Genomic DNA, 27,259 nt, shown 5'->3' on the forward strand with positions numbered 1-27,259 from the left:
GTATCCCAGTGGCATCTTTGCACTTTGGTTTTCTTTTTTAGATATAGCTAGGTTTAATGCTGCAGTTCTAGGGTCTATACACATACAACAATCTGTATATCTACGTTGTAGGGCACCAGACACTTCTCTAAGATAAGATTTACCATTGTAATACTGTTGTCAGAAAATTAACCATTGCCTCTCAATATCTGAAATGTGTGAAAGTTTTAAATTCGAAACTAACACTGGGGGCCAGCATTGTTGCTTGGCAGGTTAACCCATTGCCTGCAATGCTGGCAACCTATGTGAATACCAGTTCAAGACCTAGTTACTTCAGTTCAAATCCATTTCCTTGCTAATGTACCTGGGAAAGCAAGGGAAAATGACCCAAATCCTCAGACCCCTGCGCCCACGTGGGAGACCCAGAAGAAGCTCTGGACTCCTGGCTCTGGCCTGAGTTTTGCCTGGCTCAGCCCCAGCCAGTGTGACCATTTGGGGAGTAAAAATACTAATGTTCGAGCTGGTTTGAAATACTGGGATGATACTACTGAAATTCTAATAGCCTTTAAGCATTTTGCTAAAAATGATACTTATATATTGATAATTATGGGCACATGCTATGGGAAAAGGAAGAAAATCACTTTGCCTAAAGATTTGAAAAAAGAGAAATAACCTGTTCTTATTGTACCTGAATTTAGTGAAACTGGCTTTATTTCTCATGTCTCTCTTTAGAAACCCTGCATATTTTTGAAAGCTAGTTTTAAAGGAAAGTATCAAAACTGAGTGAATTTCCTTTTTGGCTCCACAGAATGTATTTAACCGGCGCCTCTGTTTAGAGCATGACGAGAAGCTGGTATCCTATCTCTCTCTGCTGCGGGACATTGAGATGAGGACCAGACAGATTCAGCCTTTGGAGCTAGGCCTGGCAGAACTGCAAGATCTACTATGTCAAGCCAAGGTAGGTTCCCAGAGACTTTGAGCAGGCCCTCTTGTTTTAGGATCATCGCCTCCATTGTAAAAGGACCTACTTGGCACTCAGTTATACATTGGGATAAACAGTCTCAGCTCCTTGTCAGATTGTAACATGGACTAGGATTGGAAAGACTGGACGAGATTTGTAAGGGATAGACTTGAACAGATTGTGGACAGATTGACTGTGAATCTAATTACCATCATTTCTTCTCCATGTGATCTGGGGTTGATGACATTTGACCATTGCTCAAAGACAGGGATTCGTTAGGAAACCATTGGCAGTTAATTCAAGCAAGAAATGTTAAGGGCAGGAAACATTTGTTTGATCCACTTCTGATTCAGCTCCCTACTAATGCACCAAGGAAAGTAGGTCCCTGCTGCTCATGGGAGAGCTGGTTAGAGTTCTAGCCTCCCAGCTTCCCCCTGGCCCAGCCCTGGCTGATGTATGGCCTCTTGGGAAGTGAGCTAATAGAGACAGCCAGTGATGGCCCAGGCATTGGGTCCCTTCTGCCTGTGTGCATGACATTCCTGGATTCTGGCTTCATCCTTGCCCCGCCATTTGGGGAATGAGCCAATAGATGAAGATCTCTATCTCTTCCTTTCTCTGTCATTTTGCCTTTTGAATAAAGTAAAAAGGCAAAACTTAAAAAAAAAAAAAGCAGGAAGGAATTTTAACATAGCAGATTAAGCTACTGCTTGGGAAGCCTGCATCCCATATTGGAGCCCAGGTTCAATTCCCAGCTCCTCCGTTTCCAAACTAATTTCCTGCTAAATGCACCTGGAAGGCAGGAAATAATGGCTTAAGTGCTTGGACTTCTGTCACCCATTTAAGAGATTGAATATAGTTCCAGGCTCTTGGCTTTGATCTGGCCCTGCCCCGACTGTTATGGCCGGTTGGAGGATGAACCAACAAATGACAGATATGTCTACCCTTCTGTCACTCCACCTTTCAAATAAGGAAATAGATAAATCTTTGAAAAAAAATTGTCAGATGAGTAGAGTGGGAGGCTGTTGTTTAGATTAGAGGTTGAGACACTGGTTAAGACACCTCGGTCCGACAACAGAATGCCTTGCTTTGGTGACCAGCTGTGGCTTCTGAGTCCAGCTTCCTACTGATGCAATACCTGGGGAGCAGTAGTGTGCCTCAGGTGGTTGGGGCCCTGTCTCTCACACAACTTTGTATTCCCAGGTTCCTGCTTCAGCCCAGCCCCACCTCAGCCATTGAGGCATTTGGGAGGATGTTTCTGCCTCTTTTTCTATCTCTTTGCTTCTCAAATAAATGAATTTTTCTCATTAAAAAAAAAAGTGTTGACAGCACTGGAATCCAATGAGGACGGATTATAGAGGTTTGCCAGTCCTCTCAGCAACCAGAACATGTGGGGGACGGGGAACTGGCTAAATGGGAAGTATTCCACAGTTCATTTCTGGTTTCTGTGTTGAGAATCAGAGTGTTATAGACAAGACCAGTTTGGAATATTTTTAAGGTGTTTATTCCTGTCCCCTTGGGATTTTGAGTGGAAAAACTATCCTTTTCATTGACTTACCTTGCAGTGCATTAATTCAGAACAGCTCCCTGGGGAAAGGCATCATGACCCTCTTGGAGAGGTAGCAGGTGGTAGTAGAGGGAGCACTGCACTGGGTCAGCAAACCTGGATCCTGGACCCAACTCTGCTTACCAGCTAGGTGACCTCCAATTGTTAAGTACTGCTACATCTCTTCTTTAAATCCAAAGTAGCAATGGATACCCTGCCAATTTATGAGATATTGATTGTAAGAACCAAGTAAATAATGAATGTATGTGCCCATGTACGCATCAAGTGAGAAAACATGTCTTTGCTGCTGATACCCAGACAGCACGATTTCTCGTCTTCCTTTTGGAGGTAAATCCACTGTGTTCCCCTCAGGTACTAGACACGGAGCTGAAGGATCTGTCCACCCTTGTAAATCAGGAATTGGAATGTGTGAATCAGATCATCACCGGTCAGCCTCAGGAAGTCCCTGCTCAGCTCTTGAAGGCTCTAGAGAAAGATGCCAAGAATCTCCAAAAGTCTCTCAGCTCCGTGAGTGACACTTGGAGTTCCAGACTACTCCACCTCCAAAGTGCCGTGGAAGCCGAGCAGGTTCTATGTGATTTTTATTACTAAAGGTTCACAAAAGTCCTGACTGGTTGGGAGATTTTCATAATCTGACTTGCTGTGTTTTTCTTAGACTACAGTGTTAAATCAGCACATGGAGCTAGAAGACAAGCTTAAGGACCTGAGAGCCTGGGTTGGCGACACTAGTGCAACTCTGAGCAGCAAGAGCTGCAGCAGTAAGACAGACGTCGGTAGCCTGAAGCACAGTCTCCAACAGTGGGAGGCAAGTTCATCCGTTCTTGAGTGTGCTTTGTTTTTTGATTTGCGCTTGTTTTATTTTCCGCCCAGCAGGCCAGTATCTGTACTTAACCAATCTTGGACTGCATGACTTTCCACTTCAGAAATGAAGTCAGCTATGTTTAGTTTCTTGAGTTATCAAACCCTTGGAGTGACCATGGCTGTTACCATTTCTTCTTTCTAGCATTCTATTATGGACAGAGTCTAAACATCCATAGTTTTTCTTTTGCCCCAGATCTGATTCTACTCATAGCTCTTAAACATTTTGGGAAAATTTTTGGTCAGAAATTAGCACGTGAGTTGACAAATCTTTTTGGAAAAGACCAGATTGTAAAGGTTTGGGGTTTTCAGGACCATATTCAAATAACCCATTTCTGCTGAAATCACTTCACTCTCTCTTTGAAGCATTAAAGCATAGACAGTACATAAACTTTTGTTTGTGATGTGTTTACAATGAAATGACTCACAAAAGCAAGTTGCAGGCCAGATTTGGCCAGGGAGCCATAGTTTGCTGAACCTCCAAACCAAGAGATACTTTTCTTCTTGTTATGCTCCAAGTTAATGATTCTGTTTGTTAGACTGTGCGTATGAGAGGTTTTTTTCTACTCAACGTTATTCTTATTTGTTGTTATACTTAAAATCACATCAGATATTAAGCACAACGCTCTGCCAACCATCTCAGATCTACTCTCTTCTTATGCACTTTGGAAAGAACAGAACCAGAGGTGTCTTCTCCTTTACTCAGCAACTCACTGGTAGACAAATATAAGTGGATACCTAAACTAAGGAAAGTAAAATCACACAAATAAAAATCTCAGACCAGAAATTTAGACTTTCTAAAAAACTCTTTTAAATCACAGATAATTTTTGGATTGGCCATATATAGTATAATTGTGTTAACATAAATAATTTAAGGCAAGGTAGCAGATGTGAACAGACAATAAATAAGTAAATAAATAAATAAATAATTTAAAGTTTACTATATTTGGAAATCCTGGTCCAGTAAAAGAAATATAATTTAAGAGGCATTTCAAGAAACCAAGTCAGACGCCCAATGCCAGTTTAGTTCTGTCAGTCCAGTTCTTAAAATGAGGGAATTGGCCTCTCTGATTCAGTTAGTTGTTTGATTAGAGCCAACAACTTTTTCATGCATGTAGAAAGAGAAATTTCATCTCTTTTTCATTTCCCTACTTGTCTTAGGATTTAAAGCAACTCACAGCTGAAAGGAAATCGCAGCTGGATGCTCTTGCTTTTGACACTCAGCTTTTTATCTCGGAGCATGCCCGGGACTTGTCCCCTCAGCAGAACCGACAGATGCTGCGGCTTCTCAGTGAACTGCAGAGGTCCTTCCAGGACCTGGCGCGACGGACTACAGCTCAGACGGAGGCCTTGCAGGGCTGTCTTCAGCAACTGGAGCAGGAAGCCCAGGTTAAGGTCAGACTGAACCAACAGCTGGGCTCAGTTTATCTTTTGGGATATCCTCTGCCTTTGGATTTTCTGGCCAGATTCCATATTTCATGATTCCGGGAGCCTGGGCTTACCAGTTTTGAAAGTTCATGTCATTTGGACCAGTTTGGTTCTAGATCAGGAGGCAGCTGTTTGGCTGTTTTTCTTGCCATGTTTCTGGTTCTCCGTGTGTGTGTGAGAGAACATGTATGTTCAAATGTGATTGCATGTGCAAATGTTTTCTTTCTAGTGAGGCTACCTGCATTGTCTCTGACTTTCAAATTAAAATCATATACTTAGCTCTTTCTTCCTTTTACTTTTTCCTTCAATATTCTTTTTTTTCCCTCCCTCTCTCTCTCTCCTTGATTTTATCTATTTGAAAGTCAGAGAGATAGAGATTTCTCACCCTCTGGCTCACGCCCCAAATGCCTGCAACAGCTGAGCTAGGACAGACTGAACCCAAGAACTGAGAACCCAATCCCCAAGGGTGGCAGGCGCCATACTACTCAAGCCATCACTTGCTGTCTTCCATGATCAGGAAACTGGAAAGAGGGGCGGGGTTTGCACCCAGGCATTCTGATATGGGAAAGTGACACCCTAAGTGGCGTCAGCTGCTGTGCCAAATGCCCTCTGCCCTCAGGATTCAGTTGAGCACTATTAAGAGTATCTAACTTCTGATGTCTTAAGGAATGGTTCTATAATCAGTTTCTATCCTGGGGCTTTCAAAAGAGTTTTGACAGTATTCAAACAGCTGACAAATTTTTTTTTTCAGAATCATAGTAATTTTCTAGTACCTCTTAAATTATCAGTATTACTTATTGGCACCTTTCGTTATACAATAGTATAAAATCTTGGCAAATAGTGTGTAGAAGCAGGGGTAATACATTAAAAAACAATCTAACCATTGCACCAGCTTCCCTTACAATTCTTTCTTATAAAACTCAATCTAATTTTTATTAATATTAACATTATCTTAGAATACCTAGAATGATGTCTATGCCATTTCTTGTGTTTGAATGATAATTTGGCATATAGTAATATGTTATTAGAATAATACTCCTTTATTAAATATTTTACAAGATATAATTGAGCTTTTGAGTCCTTCCTCAATCCAGTTAGTATAGTGTTCCTCACTAGTGCTTAATTCTTTCAAGTATATTGAAATTGAAATAAAATAATAATGAAGCATTTCAGGTTATCTTCCAAGTCTGAACATTTGCCATGCTCTACCATAAGTATTTATATAGTATGGTGTCATAATTAATGAAGTAGCTTAACACTAAGCCACCTCCAAACCCAGCCCAAATCCAGGTATGCCCCGAGCTGTGGCAAGTGATAGAGCTGCATGTGAGCATTTTCTCTGAGCACATAATTAATTTCACAATGTTTATTAACCTTGTTATTGTCAGAAATGCTCTGCTTCTCTCTATATTTGCCCTGAATGCATGTGTGTGTCTCTGTGTTAACTTGTTTGCTTTGCTTTTTTCAGATTCAGTCTGCACCCATCCTAACCCATGAAGATCCTGTTTACAGCTGAAGAGCTCTTAGGAGTTCTCTTCCAGAGCCCTTCTATTTGTCCTAAAGAGGGGAGAGAGGGCCAATTTGGGCACCTGTTTGTAAGTGCAGGTGTCTAGAACACTGTCAGAAGGTAGAAACTGGTGGAAAATGGTTTTAGAAGGATGATCAGGAGAACACATCATGCTCAATTGCTCAGTCAAGTATTTCAGGGTCATGCAACTGCGATGAGATCTAGAGAAAGGATCAGGCAGAGAAACATATTCCCTCACTCCTCTTGGGCCTTGCTTGTCCCTTTTGGGTCATTGTAAAGATATAAAGGACTAAGCCAATTGCCATTCATGGTGGTTTCCTTCTGGAAAAAAAAAAAAATCAAGTGCCCTCATAGCTGGAATGTAATCATTCTGTTTAGTAAGTCTCTGCAATTGGGAGGCATTTGATTTATACAGTCAGCTCAATCATTCACAAGTATAGTTAGCTTCATGAATTATCCAAGTCTTTTTTTTTCTTCCACTCCAGCTCTACTTTGACTTGATTGTAAGTTCTCTGGTTTTACTAGAGGAACTAGGACACTAATATACTACCATCACCTTTATCAAGCATCTTGGCTCTTTGTTCTCCATTTTCAAAGTTAATAACAGCAAACTAAAAACTGTACTCAGAGAATTATGCCAGGCATGAATCTTGGTCAATGGACTGCCCAAATAAGGGGAGCTTTGTGAATATGAATTCAATGCCTTTTGCTATTCTCATCTTCCGTCCTTGAGCTATAACCTTCCTATTTTATATTGCAGGAAGCTATTTTGTATTTGAAGGTGAGATTAATCATCTCTTAATCCCCTTTGCATTTTAATTAGACCCTGCAGAAACAACAGAACACTTGTCACGAGAAACTGGAGGATCTTTGTAGGTGGATTGGACAGGCAGAAAAAGCACTAGTGGGCCAGCAGGGCAGAGGCACCCAACAGGACCTCTCTGCCTTGCAGAAGAACAAAAGTGATTTGAAGGTCAGTGTGGGTTGCGTTATTTTTTTTAATATCCTTCAACAACTATGAAGACTGAGTATGTGCCAGGTGCATTTCTTCATGCCAACAACAGTGGTAAATAGACATTATTCCTCACCCTCAAGAAGCTCACAGTTAGTTGGGTGAAACATATTACACAGGTTATCATAAAAGTGAAATGTAATGATTATTAACTGTTATATCCACAAAGGAAAAGTTACATGAGAACATTTTCCAGGGAGACTGCTCTAGTCTACTTTGTTGGAGTAGTATCCTTCAGAATGAGCAATGAAAGGGATGTAGGTGTTGGTGCATGAAGGGATGAGAGGGGATGGATTGAGCACAGCATTTGCAAGAACTGAACGAAAGCTCATTTAAATGCGTTACAGAGAACAAATGGAAAATTAGTGAAAGTTGAAGTTGGAAAGATGAGCTGAACCCCCAGTCATCTTGTGTTTTATAGCCTGTAATAAGGAGAATGAGTTACTACCAAGAGAATATAGAGAAGGAACAGGCCTCAGTTCTGCTAGTCAGGTTGTCAACTTTTCTTGGTAGAAACAATGCGCTCTTTGAGGATAATTTATGGTAAAATGAGAATCTCTGTTGTACTTATTGTGGGCAATCTTTTTTGCCTACACTAAGTATTGCCTGAAAATTAAGTATTTTAAAATTCCTTTGCATTGGTTTGGGCTTTAACTTTAAACAAACTGTGCTTTAAGCCATCCTGTCTTTGTACTGTTGACTGTTGAAGAACCTAGGAATACTACAGTTAAAGGCTCTGCCACCCCCCTTTTGTGCATTCAGGATTTACAGGACGACATTCAGAATCATGCTACCTCATTTGCCACTGTTGTCAAAGACATCGAAGGGTTTCTGGAAGAGAACCACACCAAACTGAGCCCCCAGGAATTGACAGCTCTTCGGGAAAAACTTGATCGGGCGAAGGAGCAATATGAGGCTCTCCAGGCACAGACACGAGTGGCCCAGAAGGAGCTGGAGGAAGCAGTGTCCTCAGCCTTACAACAAGAGACTGAAAAGGTAACCAGACAGCTTGGTATCTTCCCATAGACGATCCTGGTACTTGTACAAATAAAACATAATGAAGGGAAGATGCCTTGTTGAGAACATAGAGCCACCAAAAAGACTTTCTTCAGGAACTGGAGTTTGTTTGTTTGTTTTTAAAGATTTGTTTAATTTTCCTTGAAAGTAAAAGTTACAGAGAGAGAGAGAGACAGAAAGAGAGACAGAGAAAAAGAGATCTTCCATGTGCTGGCTTACTCACCATATGGTTAAAATGGCCAGTGCTGAGCCAGTCTGAAGCCAGGAGCCAGAAGCTTCTTTGGGTCTTCCACATGGGTGCAGGAGCCCAAGGCTTTGGACCATTCTCCTGCCTTACATAAGCTCCCATCTCCATAAGCTAGGAGCTAGATTGGAAGTGGAGCAACTGGAACTTGAACTGTTCAGGCATCCATATGGGATGCCAGTGCCCCAAGGGGAAGATTAGTATGCTGCACTGCTGCACCAGCCCCAGTGTTTATGTTTGTTTTTATAAGAAACATCCAAGAGAATTTTAAATCAGGAGGGTAGTAAGTGCACACTACCTGCATGCTGTCTGTGTATTCGGTATTCTAATTTATAAAGGTCAGAAAGAACTTAGGAAGGATTTTATCCAGGGAAGAAAAAGTGAATGGTGTGTTTCTAACATGAATGTAGTCTGATGATATAAGAGTATAAGGGGGAAATGCCTGTGGATTCCTAGTGGACCACGAGCTATCCACAAGATGCCTCTGTAGTTTTGTTGAGAATGATGGCAGTGGGATAAACCAAAGAAGAAACCATCTCAAATGGTTTTCTGTACCCCACTGAGCACTGGCAAATTGAATTCTAGTCCTTCATTCAGCCTTAGGCCCTGACATCAGTGAGTTAGGTAGAGAACACAAAAAAGATAGATAAGTTACTAAAAGTTACTGAATTCTTTTAAAAGTGTATGTGTTTATGTGTTTATGTGTACATTTATTTGAAAGAGTAACAGCAAGGGAGGGACAGAGAGAGATATTTCATATTTCTCGCATTATGTATCACTCAAATAGAACACATAGTCCATAAACTTGCCTCTCATGAGAAAGAATTTTTTAAGCCTTATTGGAATAACAGCACTAAATGCTCTCTTAAAGTCTTCTTCAGTCCTTTCTTTATTGTTAGAGACAGAATCTGGAGATTATTTTTAAATAATTATTTTCAATATATTTTAGAATACTGACATTTTTTCTATATGCAAAAAACTGTTTATAACCTTAGAGCTTATCTTTTTTTCTTTAGTGTAAAATCCTCCCTCCTTTTGGTATAGCCTCCTATTACCTAGGGGAGTATCTGTGATCTTCTCATTAGACTATCCCCTTCACTTTCAGAGTAAAGCAGCGAAAGACCTGGCAGAGAACAGGAGCAAGATTGATGCTCTCTTGGACTGGGTGACTTCAGTGGGATCATCATGTGGACAACCGCAGACCAATCCTCCAAGAATGGAGCAGCTCTCGGGTGCTGGTCTGGAGAAAAGAGCCCCAGATACCACTGACGGTCACATGGGAGAAAACTTTGCCCCAGAGAACCTAGACAAACAATGTGAAAAGATGAAGGTGAGAATGCCAGCTTGACCTCACTATTCTGAAAAATCTCTTCTGCTTTGGCCAATTCCTCCAACCTTCTGGGGCCTTAGTCCAGTGAACACTTCTCAGTTGATATCTTATTTATAGCTTATTTCCCACGAAACACTATCTCGCGTGCTTTCCATAGCACTACCCAGCCTGATCATCCTTTGCCAATTATACCAGTTGATTCCGTGCACATATTGCTTTCCAGCCTTAATACCTTAATACCTGAGCTACAAACCAGAATATGAATATATGTGCTCATTGCAACTGGTAACCACAAGTAACTCAACCTGATTTTGTTTCCTGTAATACCCATATCCAATCAGATTATTCTTACTGTATTCCCACTTAATTGATTGAACAGATTTTGTCCTAGATTGAGTTTTTTCCCTCGTTCTCCCATGTTGAATCATTCATTAAATCCTGTAATCTGGTATCTCATTCAGAGTCATCCACATTTCTTTATCTCCATTAAAACATTATTATAACTTAGACTGCCACCAGTTTTCACTTGTATTATTGTAACCCTTTCTACCAAAATCCTTGCCTCTTGGTTTTTACAATCCAATTCATTTCCTGTACTACTAACTAATCTTTCTTTTTTTTCTTTTTTAAACTAATCTTTCTTAAATGTTTTATCCCTGCATAGCCCTTTCAATGGTTCCCTATCATCTTCAGAACTGAGTCAAAAATGTAGTAATTTGTGGTCTATACCTCATTCCCTCTTATATCTGCTGCCAGCCTTTGACCCTATCAGCTTTCTTTATCCTTTAGTCATTCTTCCCTTCACATTTCAGCCCTTTTGATCCCTTTTAGCCTGTTCATTGTGCTGTGCTCTCACTCACCTCTGGGCTTTGTGTGCTATTGGAACCTCGCCTAACTCTCCAGTGGAGAGAGGCCCAACTCCTCCTTCATTTGCATTCATCCTTCAGATCCAGCTTATGTTTCACTTCCTTCTGCCTCACTCCCCAGGTTAGGCATTTGTATTTCTTGCATAGATTCCTCTTATAATTCTCCTAATGTATGGTGTTTCTCATACAGTGTTTCTTTCTATGTATTAAATTTGAGAGTAGGAACGATTTTGTTTCTCATTCATCATTTATTTCTACTCATTTGTTCATTCACTCTGCTAATACTGAGTATCTGCCACATGGTAAAAATTGGAAATAAACCAGCGAACCAATAGGATAGATAAATTATAAATATTTTAGTTAGTATACCCTTTGTAGCGAAAAAAATTCAGATTAGCTGAAGTACTTTAGAAAGCCTGTGTTTACTATTACTGTATTTGTATTAATAGGATTTCTGCCTCTTGCGTACTGCCTCTACACTTGGAAGATCTATTGTAGTATGTCCCCCCAAATCCCTGGCAGTCTTAGAACAGCAGAGAGGGAAGAGTCTCTTGTCATCAGTTACCTCCTGGCACCACTTGGCATCGCTTGCTGGCCCAACAGCCTAGTCAAGCAGCAGCTCCATCCCAAAGCAGAAGCTGCCTTCCCCTGCTAAGTGGACGGGCACAAGGATAAGACCTGGGAACCCAGGTGCTAAATAGACAAAACAGTAGTCCTTCTTGTACGCTGGATTTGGTTGTGGTTGACACAGGCTGAAACCGAACTATATTCTTTTTTTAAAAAGATGTATTTATTTTTATTGGAAAATCAGATATACAGAGAGGAAGAAGAGACAGAGAGGAGATCTTCTGTCCAATGATTCACTTCCCAAGCAGCCACAATGGCCAGAGCCGAGCTGATCTGAAGGCAGGAGCCTCTTCCGGGTCTCTCATGAGGGTGCAGGGTCCCAAGGGTCTGGGCTGTCCTCAACTGCTTTCCCAGGCCACAAACAGGGAGCTGGATGAGAAGCGGGATTGTTGGGATTAGAACTGGCACCCCTGTGGAATCCCAGCATGTGCAAGGCAAGGACTTTAGCCACTAGGCTGCCATACTGAGCCCCAATACTATATTCTGAAGAAAAGTAGGCTGTAAGTTCAGGTACTTACAATAAAGAGAATAGATGGTCAGAAACAATGACCTATCTGCATCCTCTAACCCTAGACTTATGTTTCAAAACAAAAGAAAATCCCACAGTTCTCTCCAAAGAATGTGTATTCCACTGGAGTAGAGAAAAGGATTTACATATAAGCATTGAGATATAATGTACCAAAAAAGTAAATATTATCTATTAAATTCTTATGTGCAGTTTGCTTTCTAGTTAATTAATTTTGCAAGCTCTGTCCTAATAGGGATAAGTCTTCATGAACATATCCATGACTTACTCACAGCTCATTATTTGCAGTTTTTATGTTGTCATATGCATGACTCATCTTGCTATTCTTCTCTTCCACTAATGTTGATTTCTGTTAGTTGGCCCTCTATACATCCTCTTCAGCTTGGGTTCATTTAGTAACGAGAATCAGGTTCTTGTCATGGTTCTGACCCTTAATTATCCATATGATCTGAATTCGGATGTATTTGTGGTGTTCCTTTGTCTTACGCTTAAATGGGCAATATCTTGTCTACCTACAATGGCCTGTTGTAATAGAAACAGATTATTTTTTGTACCTCTAGTTGGAGACATAACCAAATTATTTAGTTTCCCTCCTAATTGTCCTTGTTTTGGGGGGAATTATTTGCCAGGCCTGTCACCAAGAATTGCTGTCCCAGCAGCAAAATTTCATTCTGGCCACCCAGTCAGCTCAGGCCTTCCTGGACCAGCATGGCCATAATCTTGAACCCAATGAACGGCAGGCACTGCAGGAAAAGCTGGAAGAGCTCAAGGAACAATATGCAGCTTCTTTGGCCCAATCAGAGGCAGAACTGAAGCGAGTGCAGACACTCCGGGATGAGTTGCAGAAGTTTCTGCAGGATCATAAAGAATTTGAAAGCTGGCTGGAACGTTCTGAGAAAGAACTGGAGAACATGCACAAAGGAGGCAGTGACCCCGAGGCCCTTCCCTTGCTGCTGAAGAGGCAGGGGAGCTTCTCAGAGGATGTCATTTCTCACAAAGGAGACTTGCGATTTGTGACCATCTCCGGACAGAAAGTCTTGGATACAGAAAATAACTTGGAAGAAGGCAAAGAACCATCGGCAGCTAGAAACTTAGTGAAGGAAAAGCTGAAGGATGCAACAGAAAGATACACTGCTCTTCATTCAAAGGTAAGGGGCAGTTCTGCAGCCTCAGCTGAAACTGATGCAGCAGCCTAATACAGTTGCTGGTGGTTTGGAGCACAGAATCAGACCTTCAGAACAGAGGGTTTCTTTGAACTGCAAAAAAATCACCAAATCTATAGGCCCATAGACTAAAGACTGATTATAGCAGTGTTGGGAGTGTGTTACAATAGTGCTGAAGATAAAAATATCCATCTTTCTGTGTCCTACCAGTATCATGGGTTCCAGGAGACACAACACAGGGGAAACTTTGTATAGAACATCTAAGGTAAATTCATGCAAAGAACTCCTCTTGGTCTTAAAGCTTAGAATCCAGGCAGCTGCTACCTCTTATCTGTTATGCTAGTACAACACTTTTTGTACTTTTTTGTCTGTATCTTTGGTCACAACCTGGTATGATTTATTTTTATTTACTTTTATTTATTTATTTATTTTTGAGAGCATTTCCATCTACTGGTTCACTCTCCAGATATTTGCAAGAACTGTAGACCTTAGGGCTAAGGCCAGGAACAGGGAATGCATACTGCCTTCCAAGGTGCATACTGATAGGAAGCTGCAACAGGACTCAAACCAAAGCACCCCCATGTGAGATGTGGGTGTCCCAACCAGTGGCCTAACAGCTGGGCTAAATGACATCCACAGATGTGTATTTCATTGGTGGCTTTTCATGTAACTCAGTAAATATTCCTGGGTTTATAACATGATTGAAATGAATAGTGTGAAGCAGTGATGACCCCACTTGTAGACGATTGCTGTGAATCTAGCATCCACGGGCCCTAATGCACCCTTATCGAAAGTCCCAATGAGCTCTCTCTAATAAAGTGCCTGTCATCCTTTAGGCTGTGCTTAGGGAACTTTCTTTGGCCTGATATTGCTTAGATTTGCCTTCCTGTCTTTCTGTGGCACAGTGCACACGGTTGGGCGCTCACCTGGACATGCTGCTAGGCCAGTCCCAGCAGTTCCACAGCAGTGCTGACAGCCTGCAGGCCTGGATGCAGACCTGTGAGGCCAACGTGGAGAAGCTGCTCTCAGATACTGTTTCCTCTGACCCTGCAATCCTGCAACAGCAGCTTGCCACAACAAAGGTAAGCCTGGGCACAGGCTGTGTTGTATGGTTCGGAGTTCCCCAAAGAACAGCAAAAGCTTGCGTGGATTAAAGGCAGTGCCTGGGATATCGTCGACAAGATCTGATTCCTAAATACTTTATCTTACTCTCTGTAGCAGTGGATAAATTGAGAGTTAATTTGTAAAACTGCTTGGTAAATTTGAGTTTCTAGAATCAGCTTTGATTATCTTCTCAGATGGTTTTCTTTTGTCCTTTTTTATGGAAAAGCAGCAGTTGCAAGAAGAACTGGCTGAGCATCAAGTACCTGTAGAAAAGCTCCAAAAAATAGCTCGTGACCTCATGGAAATTAAAGGGGAGCCAGCCCCAGACCACAAGCATGTTCAAGAAACAACAGGTATGAAGTGGTAGTAGCAGTGGGGCTGCTCCCTCCGCTCCGAGTGTGTACCTTTATATTGTACTGTATCACGTTATGTTGCCTAAGTATCTGTGATGGTAGGGGAGGGGCTGAGGACAGATGTGAGTAACTCATAGAGCTCCTTCTCTGATGACATCCATCCTTGCTCCATGTGAAGGACTGTCCCGGTCTGGCTCCAGCCTCTTCTCCAAAGGCACCTGCCTGCTAACTGCACTCTACTTCTTCCAATTCTGAAGTAAACCAGTCATCTCTACATTATGTTACTCCTGAAGTCTTTTCTATTGCTTAACTGCTCACGTTTATGGAGTGTTTACCATGCATAATGGAAATCTTACTCATCTTTTTATTTATATATAAATATACACATATTTTTATATATTTATTTATTTATAATATTATATGTTATATATATTTATATCTTTTTATTTATATATATATATATATATATTTGGAAATTCAGATATATAGAGAGGAGGAGAGACAGAGAGGAAGATCTTCCATCCAATGATTCACTCCCCAAGTGAGCTCAACGGCCGGTGCTGCACTGATCCGAAGCCGGGAGCCTCTTCCGGGTCTCCCACATGGGTACAGGGTCCCAAAGCTTTGGGCCGTCCTCGACTGCTTTCCCAGGCCACAAGCAGGGAGCTGGATGGGAAGCGGGGCTGCCACGGTTAGAACCAGCACCCATATGAGATCCCAGGCGTGCAAGACGAGGACCTAAACCACTACGCTATTGCACTGAGCCCAATCTTACTCATCTCTTTTTTTTTTCCTTAAAGATTTAATTTTATTACAAAGTCAGATATTGAGAGAGGAGAAGAGATAGAGAGGAAGATCTTCTTTCCTATGATTCACTCCCCAAGTGACAGCAAAACGGCTTGTGCTGTGCCAGTTCGGAGCCAGGAACTTCCTCCAGGCCTCCCACTTGGATGCAGGATCCCAAAGCACTGGGCCATCCTCGACCGCTTTCTTAGGCCACAGGAGGGAGCTGGATGGGAAGTAGAGCCGCCGGGATTAGAACCGGCACCCATCCTGGATCCCGGCAAGGCGAGGACTTTAACCACTAGGCCATGCCGCCTGGCCCAATCTTACTCATCCGTAAAGAAGTAGCCAAGAGTAATACATCTTCGTGACTGTGGTTAACAATATATTCTATAGGGCCCAGCGCGGTGGCGCAAGTGGTTAAGTCCTCGCCTTGCATGCCCGGGATCCCATATGGGCGCCGGTTCTAATCCCGGCAGCCCCACTTCCCTTCCAGCTCCCTGCCTGTGGCCCGGGAAGGCAGTCGAGGACGGCCCAAAGCTTTGGGACCCTGCACCCACGTGGGAGACCCGGAAGAGGCTCCTGGCTTCAGATCGGCATATGCGCTCACTTGGGGAGTGAATCATCGGATGGAAGATCTTCCTCTCTGTCTCTCCTCTCTGTATATCTGCCTTTCCAATAAAAAAAATAATAAAAATAAAAAATATATATATATTCTATACTTGAAAATTACTATGAGAGTCTTCTCACCACAAGAAATATAATAATTATGGGAAGTAATGAATGTTTTAAGTGCCTTAATTTAGTCATTGCTTAACTGTGTGAATATGTACATGTGTGTATGTATATGTGTATTGATTTCAAGAGATACCATTGTATACTATAAGTAATATAATTTTTAGTTTTCAAGACATTGCTTCCCTTGTAAATTTCTGATTACCACTTTCACCTTTGAAAGGAAATGAAAGGTAAAAAATAATTGTTATTCCTTCTGGGCTTTTCTAGGGCAGAGCTTTCAGAATTAGCATAGCATTTAGGGTTTTATTTTGACTGTTAGTTGTAAAATAACTTCTTCTGCCTTGGCTCTGTGTATAGCCTTAAATGTTTAGGCAGTTGACACTTTGTCTTAATTATCCTTAGTCCTCAAGATCTAACATAATTTCTGGCTCTTAGGAGGTGCTAAAAAATGTTTATTGAATTTGACTCCAATACTAATGCACTTTGAGCTATTTCTGTTTCTCTTGATGTAAATTATTCTTATAACTAATATGTGCAATTTAAATATGGTATTTTTTTAACAGAACCATGCAAAAATAGTGTTCACTTTTTCTTCTCATGGCCTTGGTTTTCCAGATTCCATACTCAACCGATTCCATAGGCTTTCCTCCAGCTTGGCTGAGCGCTCTGCTCTACTGCAGAAGGCAATTGCCCAGTCTCAGAGCGTCCAGGAAAGTCTAGAGAACCTGTTGCAATCCATTAGGGAAGTTGAACAAAACCTGGAAGGGGAGCAGGTGACCTCACTTTCATCAGGAGTGATCCAAGAAGCCCTGGCCACTAATATGGTAAGACCCATGTCCCAAGAATTAGCAAAGAGGGTGTGTTTGCCACGTATCATATTTAAATTTTTGCAAAGTAGTAGGAAAAATTCATTTTCATGAATTTCCTAGTAACATTTAAAGATGACTAATCTGTGTAAAGATACCTCTATCCGTTTCCAAACTACCATTAAGCTCCAGGAAAAGTGACAACAGCCAGGTCATTTAGGTGGGATGGGTGCAGAACTAAGGGGATAAGATGTGTGGTATTTTGGTCCTCCAGTCCCCCTTGAGGAAGTGACCATGAAAAAATTACCATGCTATAGCTTCTGCTTAGGTAGCCTAGAATTAGTGAGCCAGGCACTGACAAGCATGTTCTTGACGACAGAAATTGAAGCAAGACATTGCTCGACAAAAGAGCAGCTTACAGGCTACCCGGGAAATGGTGACCCAGTTCATGGAGACAGCAGACAGCAGCACTGCGGCGGTACTGCAGGGCAAACTGGCAGAGGTGAGCCAGCACTTCGAACAGCTCTGTCTACAGCAGCAGGAGAAGGAAAGCTCGCTGAAGAAGCTTCTGCCACAGGTTGAGATGTTTGAACATCTCTCTGATAAACTGCAGCAGTTCATGGAAAACAAAAGTCGGATGCTAGCCTCTGGAAATCAGCCAGATCAAGATATTGCACGTTTCTCCCAGCACATGCAGGTGGGTATAAAATCTGCCGTGTGAGCATGTGAGGGGGTGGACGGTCAGACTGGAAGATCTTGCTTTCTCTCTTTTCCCCTCCCCTTCTCTCCCTGATTCTCAAATAAGTAATAAAACGAAAGTTCAAGACAAAAGTAAATATCCTGGATTAATTTTTCCCTGTAATTCCATATATAATTCGGTTTACTTCTGTTTGTACTCTAGGGTTTTCATTTTCTCTTTTGATTAAATTTCATTTTTACTTATGGAAGCCATTGACATAGCTCCAATGTAAAACTACTCAGAGTTATACTCGGAGGATAAATTCCACCATCCTCCTTCACTCACTTGTGTACTGAAAGATTCAAGCTTCTTTTTTTTTTTCCTAAAATGAATATGCACTTTAATATTTCTCATTCTTACTTACAAAAATGTATAGGAGCTGACACGATGGCTTTATTGGCTAATCCTCCCCTTACAAGTGCTGGGATCCCACATGAGAGCTGGTTCCAGCTCCCTATTGGATGGGAAGCAGTAGAGGATGGCTGAAGTCCTTGGGACCCTGTACCCTTTGGGAGACCCAGGAGTAGCTCTGGGCTCCTGGTCTCAGATCGGCTCAGCTCCAGCCCTTGTAGACATTTGGGGAATGTAGTAGAAGATTAGTAGAAGATCTTTCTCTCTGTGTCTCTTTCTCTTTGGAAGTCTGCCTTTCCAATAAAAATAAATAATTGTTTTTAAGAGTGACTACTTGTGGACTATTGGTTTTTATCTTTTTCCAATTTCTGTCAAGTTTCTTGCTCTTTTTCTCCTTTCAGGTTCATTTCCTTTAACTGTTTATTATTTATATTTGAAAGGTAGAGAACCAGAAAGAAGTAGAAATCAATCCAGTGTTTTTCTTCCCAGAAACTTGCAACAGCTTGGGTTGTGCGGCCCAAAGCCAGGAGCTCACGACTCAAGCCAGGACTCCCACGTGGTGGCAGACACCCGGGTGCTGACATGACCCGGGTGCTGGGGCCTCACCTGCTGCCTCTCGGTGTGCATCCAGAAGGAGCGACAGTCAGGAGAGCCAGAACCTAGGACTCTGGTGCTATGACGTGCAGTGCCGACATAGATAGATACAGAGATTCAAAAAGCTGCAAATATATGTATTTGGAAAATATACAAACACTTCAGTTTTTTGCACCAAAACAAAAAAAAATTGAAGATTTTATTTTATTTTTATTGGAAAGTCAGATGTACAGAGAAGAGGAGACAGAGGAAGATCTTCCATTTGCTGAATCACTCCCCAAGTGGCCACAATGTCCAGAGCTGAGCTGATTCAAAGCCAGGAGCCTGGAGCCTTTTCCAGGTCTCCTACATGGGAGCAAGGCTTTGGGCCATCCTGGGTTGCTTGCCCAGGCCTCAAGCAGGAAGCTGAATGGAAAGTGAGACCTGCCAGGATTAGAACTGGTACCTATATGGGATCCTAGCACTTGCAAGGCGAGGACTTTAGCCACTAGGCTACCATGCTGGGCCCAAACCAAAATTAATTTATTTGATTTTTTTTCAAGATTGATTTATTAAAGGCAGGGTCATAGAAAGAGAGAGACAAAGAGAGATCTTCCATCTGCTGCTTCACTCTTCAAATGGTCGCAACAACAAGAACTAGACCTATCCAAAGCCAGGAGCTTCTTACAAGTCTCCTGTGTGGGTACAGGAGCTCAGGCACTGGGACCATCTTCTGCTTTCCCAGGTGCATTGGCAGAGAGCTAGATCAGAAATAGAACTTGCTTCCATATGGGACGCCAGCACCATAGGTGGCAGCTTTACTGGTTGTGCCACAACACCTATCCCTAAATCTATTTTTTATTTTTAAATCATTCATTCACTTATTTATTTGTTACTTATGTACTTATTTGAAAAACAGAAAAAGAGACCGAAACAATTGCTGTTTCATTTCCCGAATGTGTACAGCAGCTAGCTCTGAGCCAGACCAAGCCAAAGCCAGGAGCCAAGAACTCGCTCAGGATGTCCTGGGGAGATTGTGTTTGCTGCATTTTACAGAAGAGACTAGAAGCTTAGAGAAGGTAGTAGCTTTATCACAACCTAGTAACCAGTTGCAAATCCATGAATCAGTTTCAGATCTTTTTGACTCCTAGAACAACCTTTGTGTAATTTTAGGTTCTGTCAGGCTACTTGCCAAGTCTTAGAATATTTGTTGAAAGGTGACAAGGCTTCTACCTAATTAGTTCCACCTAATTTCCCTCTAGTAGGGATCGTAGAGGTTCTACATTTTACCATTTTGATCCAGCAGTTAATACAGCAAGCTTGTCTTTTCTTGTTTCTTGCTTTCCACAGATTAGCAAGAACTTATCCCACACTTATCGTAGATATTTTTTGTTTGATTATATTTACTTTAGAGTACCAGGACATTTAACACATTTTATTGTGTGCTTCACAGGAGCTCAATTTGGAAATGGAAGACCAGCGGGAGAACTTGGATACTCTTGAGCATCTGGTCACGGAGCTGAGTGCTTGTGGCTTCACTCTGGACCTGTCCCCGCACCGAGACCGGTTACAGACCCTCAGAAAGGACTTCACAGAGCTGCAGAAGACAGTTAAAGACAGGTGAGCTGTCACTTTTATTGGTTTGTTTTGCGGGACATTCTTTTTTCCTAGAGGGTGAAATGATCTTCATTTACCAAAGGGATAGCATCCAGAACTTTCCTGCTGAAGTGAACAGTGCCTCTTTTAATCAAACCAATTTATCTCATGAATGCCTAGTGGGTTCTCTATTACTAATTGGTAAATGACTGGACTGAACCCCTGCTCTGTACAAAGGCCCAGCTAGACCAAATAGAACAAATTTGGGGCAACAAGCAGGAATGAGGCAGAAATTGAAATAAGGAAAGTAATGGGAAGAAAGTTCCCAGACATAATTAAAGCCACTTTGGAATTTACCCTGCTTGTTTTAGTCACATTTAAATTGCTGTTTTGGAAGACTGTGCAGATTCTTTTTCTGTTGAAGATTTATTTACTTGAAAGAGTTACAGAGAGAGGAAGAGACAAAGATACAAGGTCTTCTATGTGCTGATTTCCTTCCCTGATGGCCACAACAGCCAGAGCTTGATCTGATCTAGTCCAAAGCTAGAAGCCAGGTATTTCTTCCTGGTCTCTGATTTGAGTGTAGGAACCCAAGGCCAGAGACCATTTTCCACTGCTTTCGCAGGTCCTTAGCAGGGAGCTGGGTCACAAGAGGAGTGGCAGGTTCTTTGAAAGCTAACAAGCAAATATAAGGCAAAGGCTGGTTGGTTTTAGCTTATAATTGAAAAAGCCATGATTCTTCATTAGAAAGCCTTACATGGACTTAAGAATGTGGGCAAGATTTCTTACTTGCTATAGCCATAAACCAAGTCATCTGCCGTAGTGACTAGAGGAAAGCAGTTCTCAGATCATCACTGTAAGCAGCAGTCGAGGAGGAGGGAGCCAAGCCCAGGACTGCTCTGCTTGTCTTCTCTGCCCAGGGCTTTTAGGTATATGACAAACCAGAAGCTCTGGATTGATGTCTAACAGAAACATGTGGCTATTTTCATTTAATTTTATCCATTGATATATGGCAGCTAGGCCTAATCCCAAGAATCTTTGAGCGGTAGAGTCACTAACTCCCTGCCTAAGGAATAAGCATTTGAACTGGGTGTTGAAAGAGTCAAATACCTAAATAGCTGAGCTGGAGCTGAGCTCCAAAGCCTGCATTCTTTCCGTGATATCATAGTACCTAAATAGCAAGCTCTCTTCAGTTTTTCTCACTTCCACTTTAGCCTAGAGTGAGAGTGAAGACTTCTTTCCCAAGAAATGTCCAAACAAGGACAACAAATTCCTGAGTTTGATGTTCCCCTATATTACATGTGGTTGTTTAGCAGATTTGCTGTGGAAAAGATTATGGGAAAGAAGGGCTCTGTTAAAATTGATGCCTAGAGTCCCAGAGTGAACCTAGTTTCAGTTCAAGTTTTTTGTTGTTGTTGTTGTTTGTTATTTGTTTTTTGTTTACAAAACTTGTCTGCAATTAACAAACTTCTTTGTTGACAGAGAGAAAGATGCATCATCTTGCCAGGAACAGTTGGATGAATTCCGGAAGTTGATTAGGATCTTCCAGAAATGGCTGAAAGAAACTGAAGGGAGCATTCCACATTCAGAGACTTTCTTAAGTACTAAAGAACTAGAAAAGCAGATTGAACACCTGAAGGTGGGTACAGAAAAGGCTCCCCTGGAGTATGACTCACAGTAGGTTAGAAGCTTGTACCAGACCCGGCACAGTAGGCTAGTAGCTAAAGTCCTCACCTTGCACAGGCCCGATCCCCTATGGGTGTCGATTCTAATCCCGGTGGCCCCACTTTCCCATCCAACTTCCTGCTTGTGACCTGGGAAAGCAGCCTAGGATGGCCCAAAGCCTTGGGACCCTGTCCCCGTATGAGAAATCTGGAAGAAGCTCCAGGCTTCTGGCTCCCAGCTTCAGATTGGCTCAGCTCTGGACATTGCGGCCACTTGGGGAGTAAACCAGCAGATGCAAGATTTCCTCTCTGTCTTTCCTCCTCTCTGTGTATCTGACTTTCCATTGAGAATTGAATAAATCTTTAGCAGCTTGTATCAATGATCTTAGTGATGATATGGATGTGATATGAGAAATGAAGGTTAGTAGGGCTTCCTCCATCATCTTTGTGTAATTTCCATTTATCCCTATGTAGCACTGAATACTTTTAACATCTCCTATGTAAAAACCAAAATCAAACAACTCCTCTAAGGGTAAAATCTGTATTGTTTCAGTTATTGCTTAGATCCCCCTGATGCTGGCGTGAGTTGTAAATAAATCCAATTGAAAGATTGGTCAAGATGCAGTCCTCAAGGGGCTTAAACTTTCATTAAATGTTTGAAAGTTAGACAAATATATATGAGAAAGTGACCAAGTACATGATCAGAAAATTGAGGAGGGAAGAATTTGTCTATTCCAGCTAATAAAGGAAAGATTAGAATCACATGGTTATGGGGCTGTAAGTGCCAGCATCCCATATGGGTGCCAGTTCATGTCCCAACTGCTTCACTTCTCATCCTGCATATGGCCTGGGAAAACAGTGGAGAATGGCCCAAAGCCACATGGAACCCTGCATCCATGTGGGAGACCCAGAAGAATCCCCTGGTTCCTGGATTTGGGTGGGCCCAGCTTCTGCCATTGCAGCCATTTGGGAAATGAACCAGCAGATGGGAGATATCTCTGTCTTCTCCCTTTGTCTATAAATCTGCCTTTCCAATAAAAATAAATAAATCTTTTTAAAAAAGTCATCACATGGTTGTAAGATACCTTCAAGGACATGACCAACCCTTTCTCCTGTTTTTTACAGAATCCCTTTTCTGTATCACTTTGGATTTGTAGTCATCCGGCCTCTACTTGCACTTCTGACATCTCTCTTGTTTATGTTGACATAAGCCGAAACTGCCTCCAGCTCTAGCTTCTATGTGTTCTTCCTCATTTTTCTCCGTGAGATAGGCTATATCTTGACCAGTGAAGGAAAAACTTTGTAAGTTCCAGTGAGTGGGTGGCAAAGGCATCTGCCCTTGACAGTTCCCCAAGACAGAGCCTCCCGACTGTTGGTTCACAGTGGTCTCAGTGCTTCAAGAAGTGTTTTCATGGCACCTCAATGTGTAACCCCTGCAAAATAAACAGAATCTGAAAAACAACCTAGTTGTTCCATTTGTTAAGGAGTTAGGTCCAGACGACTTAATAGTAGTGTGTCATTGTACTTCCCACAGAGATTTAGAATGCCCTGCATGTTAATTCATTGCTTAGGGACTATGGTTCTTTGGAATCAAGAGGGATTAATGAAAGAATTGACAAACAGTGATCATGGGCCACAAGTTGGCAAGCATGATTTGCCAGATACTAATGGCTCTCCTTTTTCTGATGTTGTTCTGCAGTTTGAAGTTAAACAGTCAGAGGTATTGAATGTGAAGATAGAGGCTGAAAGCTAGGATGTTGTCCTGGCTTTGAAAGAAAGAAAATCCTACTCTTCTGCCAGAGACTTAGGTCCTTTTGTCTTTTCTTAAAGATTTGTTTGTTTGGAAAGGCAGATTTATAGGGAGAGGAGAGACAGAAAGATTTTCCATCTGCTGGTACACTTCTCAAATGACCACAACAGATGGAACGGAGATGATCCAAAGCCAGGAGCCAGGAGCTTCTTCTTGGTCTCCCATGTGGGTGCAAAGTCCCAAGACTTTGGGTCATCCTCCGTTCTTTTTCCCAGGCCACAAGCAGGAATATGGGTGGGAAATAGAATAGCTGGTATATGAACCAGTGCCCATATGGGATCCTGGTACTTGGAGGATTAACAAATTGAGCCACTGCACCAGACCCAGTCCTTTTGTCTTCGAGCAGATGCCATTAATTCCTAATGAGTTTCTATGGTAATCTGAACTCTGATAATAAAACCTAACATAAAGTTCCCTTAATAAATATATAGAGAGTGTAGCCTTTTTTTTTAACATTTATTTATTTTTGTTAGAAAGGAAGATTTATAGAGAGAAGGAAAGAAAGAAAGATCTTTTGTCCGCTGGTTCACTCCCCAAGTGACCGCAATGGCCAGAGCTAAACCAATCCAAAGCCAGAAGCCAGGAGCTTCCTTTGGGTGTCCTACATGGGTGCAGGGTCCCAAGGACTTGGGCTGTCCTCTATTGCTTTCCCAGGCCACAAGCAGGCACCTGGATGGAGCAGGTGGAGCCGCAAAGACACGAACTGCCATCTACATGGGATTTTGGCAGTTAGGCTATCATGCCACATCCAATACTATTTATTTCTTTACATCTCTATATCCCATTCCTCATTTGTCCTCTAGTTATTATTTTCTCTCTATTCTTTATACAAAGGTTGTTCTCCTTTGTCCACCTAACAAACATCACAGCTCAGAACCTTTCTCCCTCTAGTTGGAGGTAGGTGTGTATTCTCCTGTGTCCTCAGAATTTATTGATTGTCTATTATTCTGTAAAAACATCTCATACATTATAATGCAATTGATAATCTGAACTCGTGGTTTAAGGAAGTGTATCACAATTCTATTTTGTATGCCCAGTGCCTAAGCTATAATAAATGCTTAATAAATATTCAATGGAGTAAATGAGTTAAAAGTCCTGAAAATTCCAGAGTATTGTTCTGCCATAACACTAACTTATGATTTTGAAATGGCTGGATATATGAAGATGGTCTTCTAAGCTTCTCCAAACTTCAGAGAGTATATATAGAATGTTCCTACTTATAAGGAGACCTTCAGATGTAGTATTTGGTCATTTTGTTCTTCATCAAGCAGGGCCTCCTGGATGACTGGGTCAGTAAGAGATCTCTGGTGGAAGAAATCAATTGCAAAGGCACTTCTTTAGAAAATCTCATTGTGGAGATCACAGCACCTGATTCCCAAGCCAAATCAGGTAAGTGCAGGGTCTTCATACTATGGTGAATAAGCGGCATTCTTTGCTTTTGGCCTTTAGAGATGCCTCTTTATTTTATTAAAAGCCAGATATGAACACAAAGGATATCTACAAAGAAGTTTTCTCCCTCAATTGGATCTGTTTCCTCCATTGACATATAACACTACTCTGTTTTGCAAAATTCCTTCCCATGATGGAAAAGTCAGTGGACAAATTGCCCACTTAAAACAGTGAAGTGGATAAAGAATAGTTAAAAAAAAAAAAAGGATTTTAATCTTGAAGAATTTCTGTCTTGTAGACATGTGAATGAGGTGGGTATGTATTGTCACTAAATTAAACTTGAGCCAGGCATGGATGGGTATTACCTTGATATCCAGGAAGAAGCTAGGTATTTTGAAAGTGATATTGGCAGAGAGTTTGACAGACTTAGTCAGGGTGGGAACAAAAATTGTGTCAGATATACAATCTCTGACTGTAGATGAAGTCTTTCGCACAAAATCGAATGAATTCACATTGGTTGGTAATTGGGGTCGTATGTGTTTTATTTACCAGCTGTGATAGTCCAAGTGTGTACTGTACTTTGTGTGTGTGTGTGTGTGTGTGTGTGTGTGTAGAGAGCGTCTACTCTAGTATCCTAAACCTTAAGAATTTCTTGGAACTACTCAGAAGTGCTAACATTTCAAAAACTTGGTGATTCTTGTGCTCTGTATATAAGCTTCTGAGGCTCAGTAAATTTGTTGTATGTGATTAGATTAGGGGCCTGCAAACTTTGCTACAAGGAGCAAGATAATAAATATTTTAGGCTTGCAAGCCATATTGTCTTTGTCACAGTTATGTATTGTGGCACAGAAGTAGCTATAACAATATATGGTATGGCTATGTTCCAATAAAACTTTAAATGCAGAAATGTACAAAGGGCAGTTCTGCAATGGCTGCCCCCCTAAACCAGCCTCCCAGGGTGCATGGGCTGATCCGTCAGTCAGAGAGAGGGCTGACCTGCTGCCTTAGGAACAAGGCTTACAGTCAGAGGGACTAGCCCAGGCTCTGCAGTCATCATATTGAAATTGTGAACACTGCCTTGAGGTCCTAGCCATAGCCACCGTTGACATGCAGTGAGCGAGTTCTGGGCTTGCCTGAGCCCAAGAGACTTCTTCCTTCCTGGTGAGTATGCTGGGAGGGGATCTCTTGCGAACAGGGTGGGCCTAGGCTCCATCTGAGACCAATTTCGTGCTGTAGGAGGGACCACTGGGAGTGCAACCTTGGGCCTGGGTGGAGAGAACTTCCAGCAGCCTAGTGGCTGCCGGGGATACCCAAGCCAGGTCGGACTCAATGCTTGGAACCCTGGCTACAGCCACCACTGATATGTGGTGAGTGAGTGCTGGGCTTGCCTGGGGCCAACAGGCTCTTTTCTTCCTGTTGAGTATGCCCCATGTCAGGGATCCTAAGATGAGTGAGAGGCTGAGTGGGGCTTCTCCCTTTATCTCCCCCTATTGCCTCAGAGAAAAAAAATTTTGGAAACAATGGTCTTACCCACTTTCCTGTAGCCCTTGACCCTTTGTGCCCTAATCAGCTATATAAAGATTATCAAAATAGGGCCCGGTGCAATGGCGCAGTGGTTAAGGTCCTTGCCTTGCACGCCCAGGATCCCATATGGGTTCCGGTTCTATCCCAACAGCCCTGCTTCCCATCCAGCCCCCTGCTTGTGGCCTGGGAGAGAAGTCGAGGACGGCCCAAGGCCTTGGGACCCTGCTCCCACGTGGGAGGCCTGGAGAAAATTCCTTGCTCCTGGCTTCGACCGTTGCGCTCACTTGGAGAGTGAATCATCGGACGGAAGATCTTCCTCTCTGTCTCTCCTCTCTGTACATCCGCCTTTCCAATAAAAAAATTTTTTTAAATAAATCTTTAAAAAAATTATCAAAATAAATAATAAAAAGAGAAAAAAAGAAATGTACAAAGGGCTATATTTGGCTGGTGGGCTATGCCTGATGACTCTTGGACTGGATCATCACTTTCAAACTTTGTAAGCACTAGACTCTTTAAAAATAGATCCTATGTAGAACCCTACCATATAAATGGAAATTTTGTTGCATCAATTTCCCTTATAGATTAATTTATAACACTTAGATGTAATTCTGCCAGTAATAAGTAATACTAAGACTATCTTAATGCGTTTAATATTTTGACAATTAGGATTATTGGATGAAGGCATCCTGATCTGTTTCTAAATTTTGTTTGATATTGTGTCCAGAA

At 41.9% G+C, this 27,259-nt stretch overlaps 1 protein-coding gene across 7 annotated transcripts in view; it reads left to right on the plus strand.

Moving 5' to 3' along the window:
* Positions 1-27,259, plus strand: part of MACF1 (microtubule actin crosslinking factor 1) — a 366,624-nt gene that overhangs the window by 234,694 nt on the left and 104,671 nt on the right. For 4 of the 7 annotated variants that reach the window (XM_040974263.1, XM_040974264.1, XM_040974260.1 and 1 more), the window contains 15 exons: positions 788-937; positions 2,856-3,071; positions 3,160-3,309; positions 4,524-4,757; positions 7,142-7,291; positions 8,093-8,326; positions 9,697-9,921; positions 12,570-13,088; positions 14,009-14,185; positions 14,437-14,560; positions 16,697-16,905; positions 17,267-17,584; positions 20,004-20,170; positions 21,629-21,785; positions 24,892-25,009. In XM_040974263.1, the coding sequence (XP_040830197.1) occupies positions 788-937; positions 2,856-3,071; positions 3,160-3,309; positions 4,524-4,757; positions 7,142-7,291; positions 8,093-8,326; positions 9,697-9,921; positions 12,570-13,088; positions 14,009-14,185; positions 14,437-14,560; positions 16,697-16,905; positions 17,267-17,584; positions 20,004-20,170; positions 21,629-21,785; positions 24,892-25,009 (3,148 nt within the window). Of the gene's footprint in view, positions 1-787; positions 938-2,855; positions 3,072-3,159; positions 3,310-4,523; positions 4,758-7,141; positions 7,292-8,092; positions 8,327-9,696; positions 9,922-12,569; positions 13,089-14,008; positions 14,186-14,436; positions 14,561-16,696; positions 16,906-17,266; positions 17,585-20,003; positions 20,171-21,628; positions 21,786-24,888; positions 25,010-27,259 lie in introns of all 7 variants that reach the window. The other 3 variants (XM_040974265.1, XM_040974266.1, XM_040974261.1) reach the window with 2 other exon arrangements.

The sequence above is a fragment of the Ochotona curzoniae genome, unplaced genomic scaffold, assembly GCF_017591425.1.
Source record: "Ochotona curzoniae isolate NIBS_2020 unplaced genomic scaffold, NIBS_Ocur_1.0 contig_2404, whole genome shotgun sequence".
In the NCBI taxonomy this organism is placed as follows: domain Eukaryota; kingdom Metazoa; phylum Chordata; class Mammalia; order Lagomorpha; family Ochotonidae; genus Ochotona; species Ochotona curzoniae.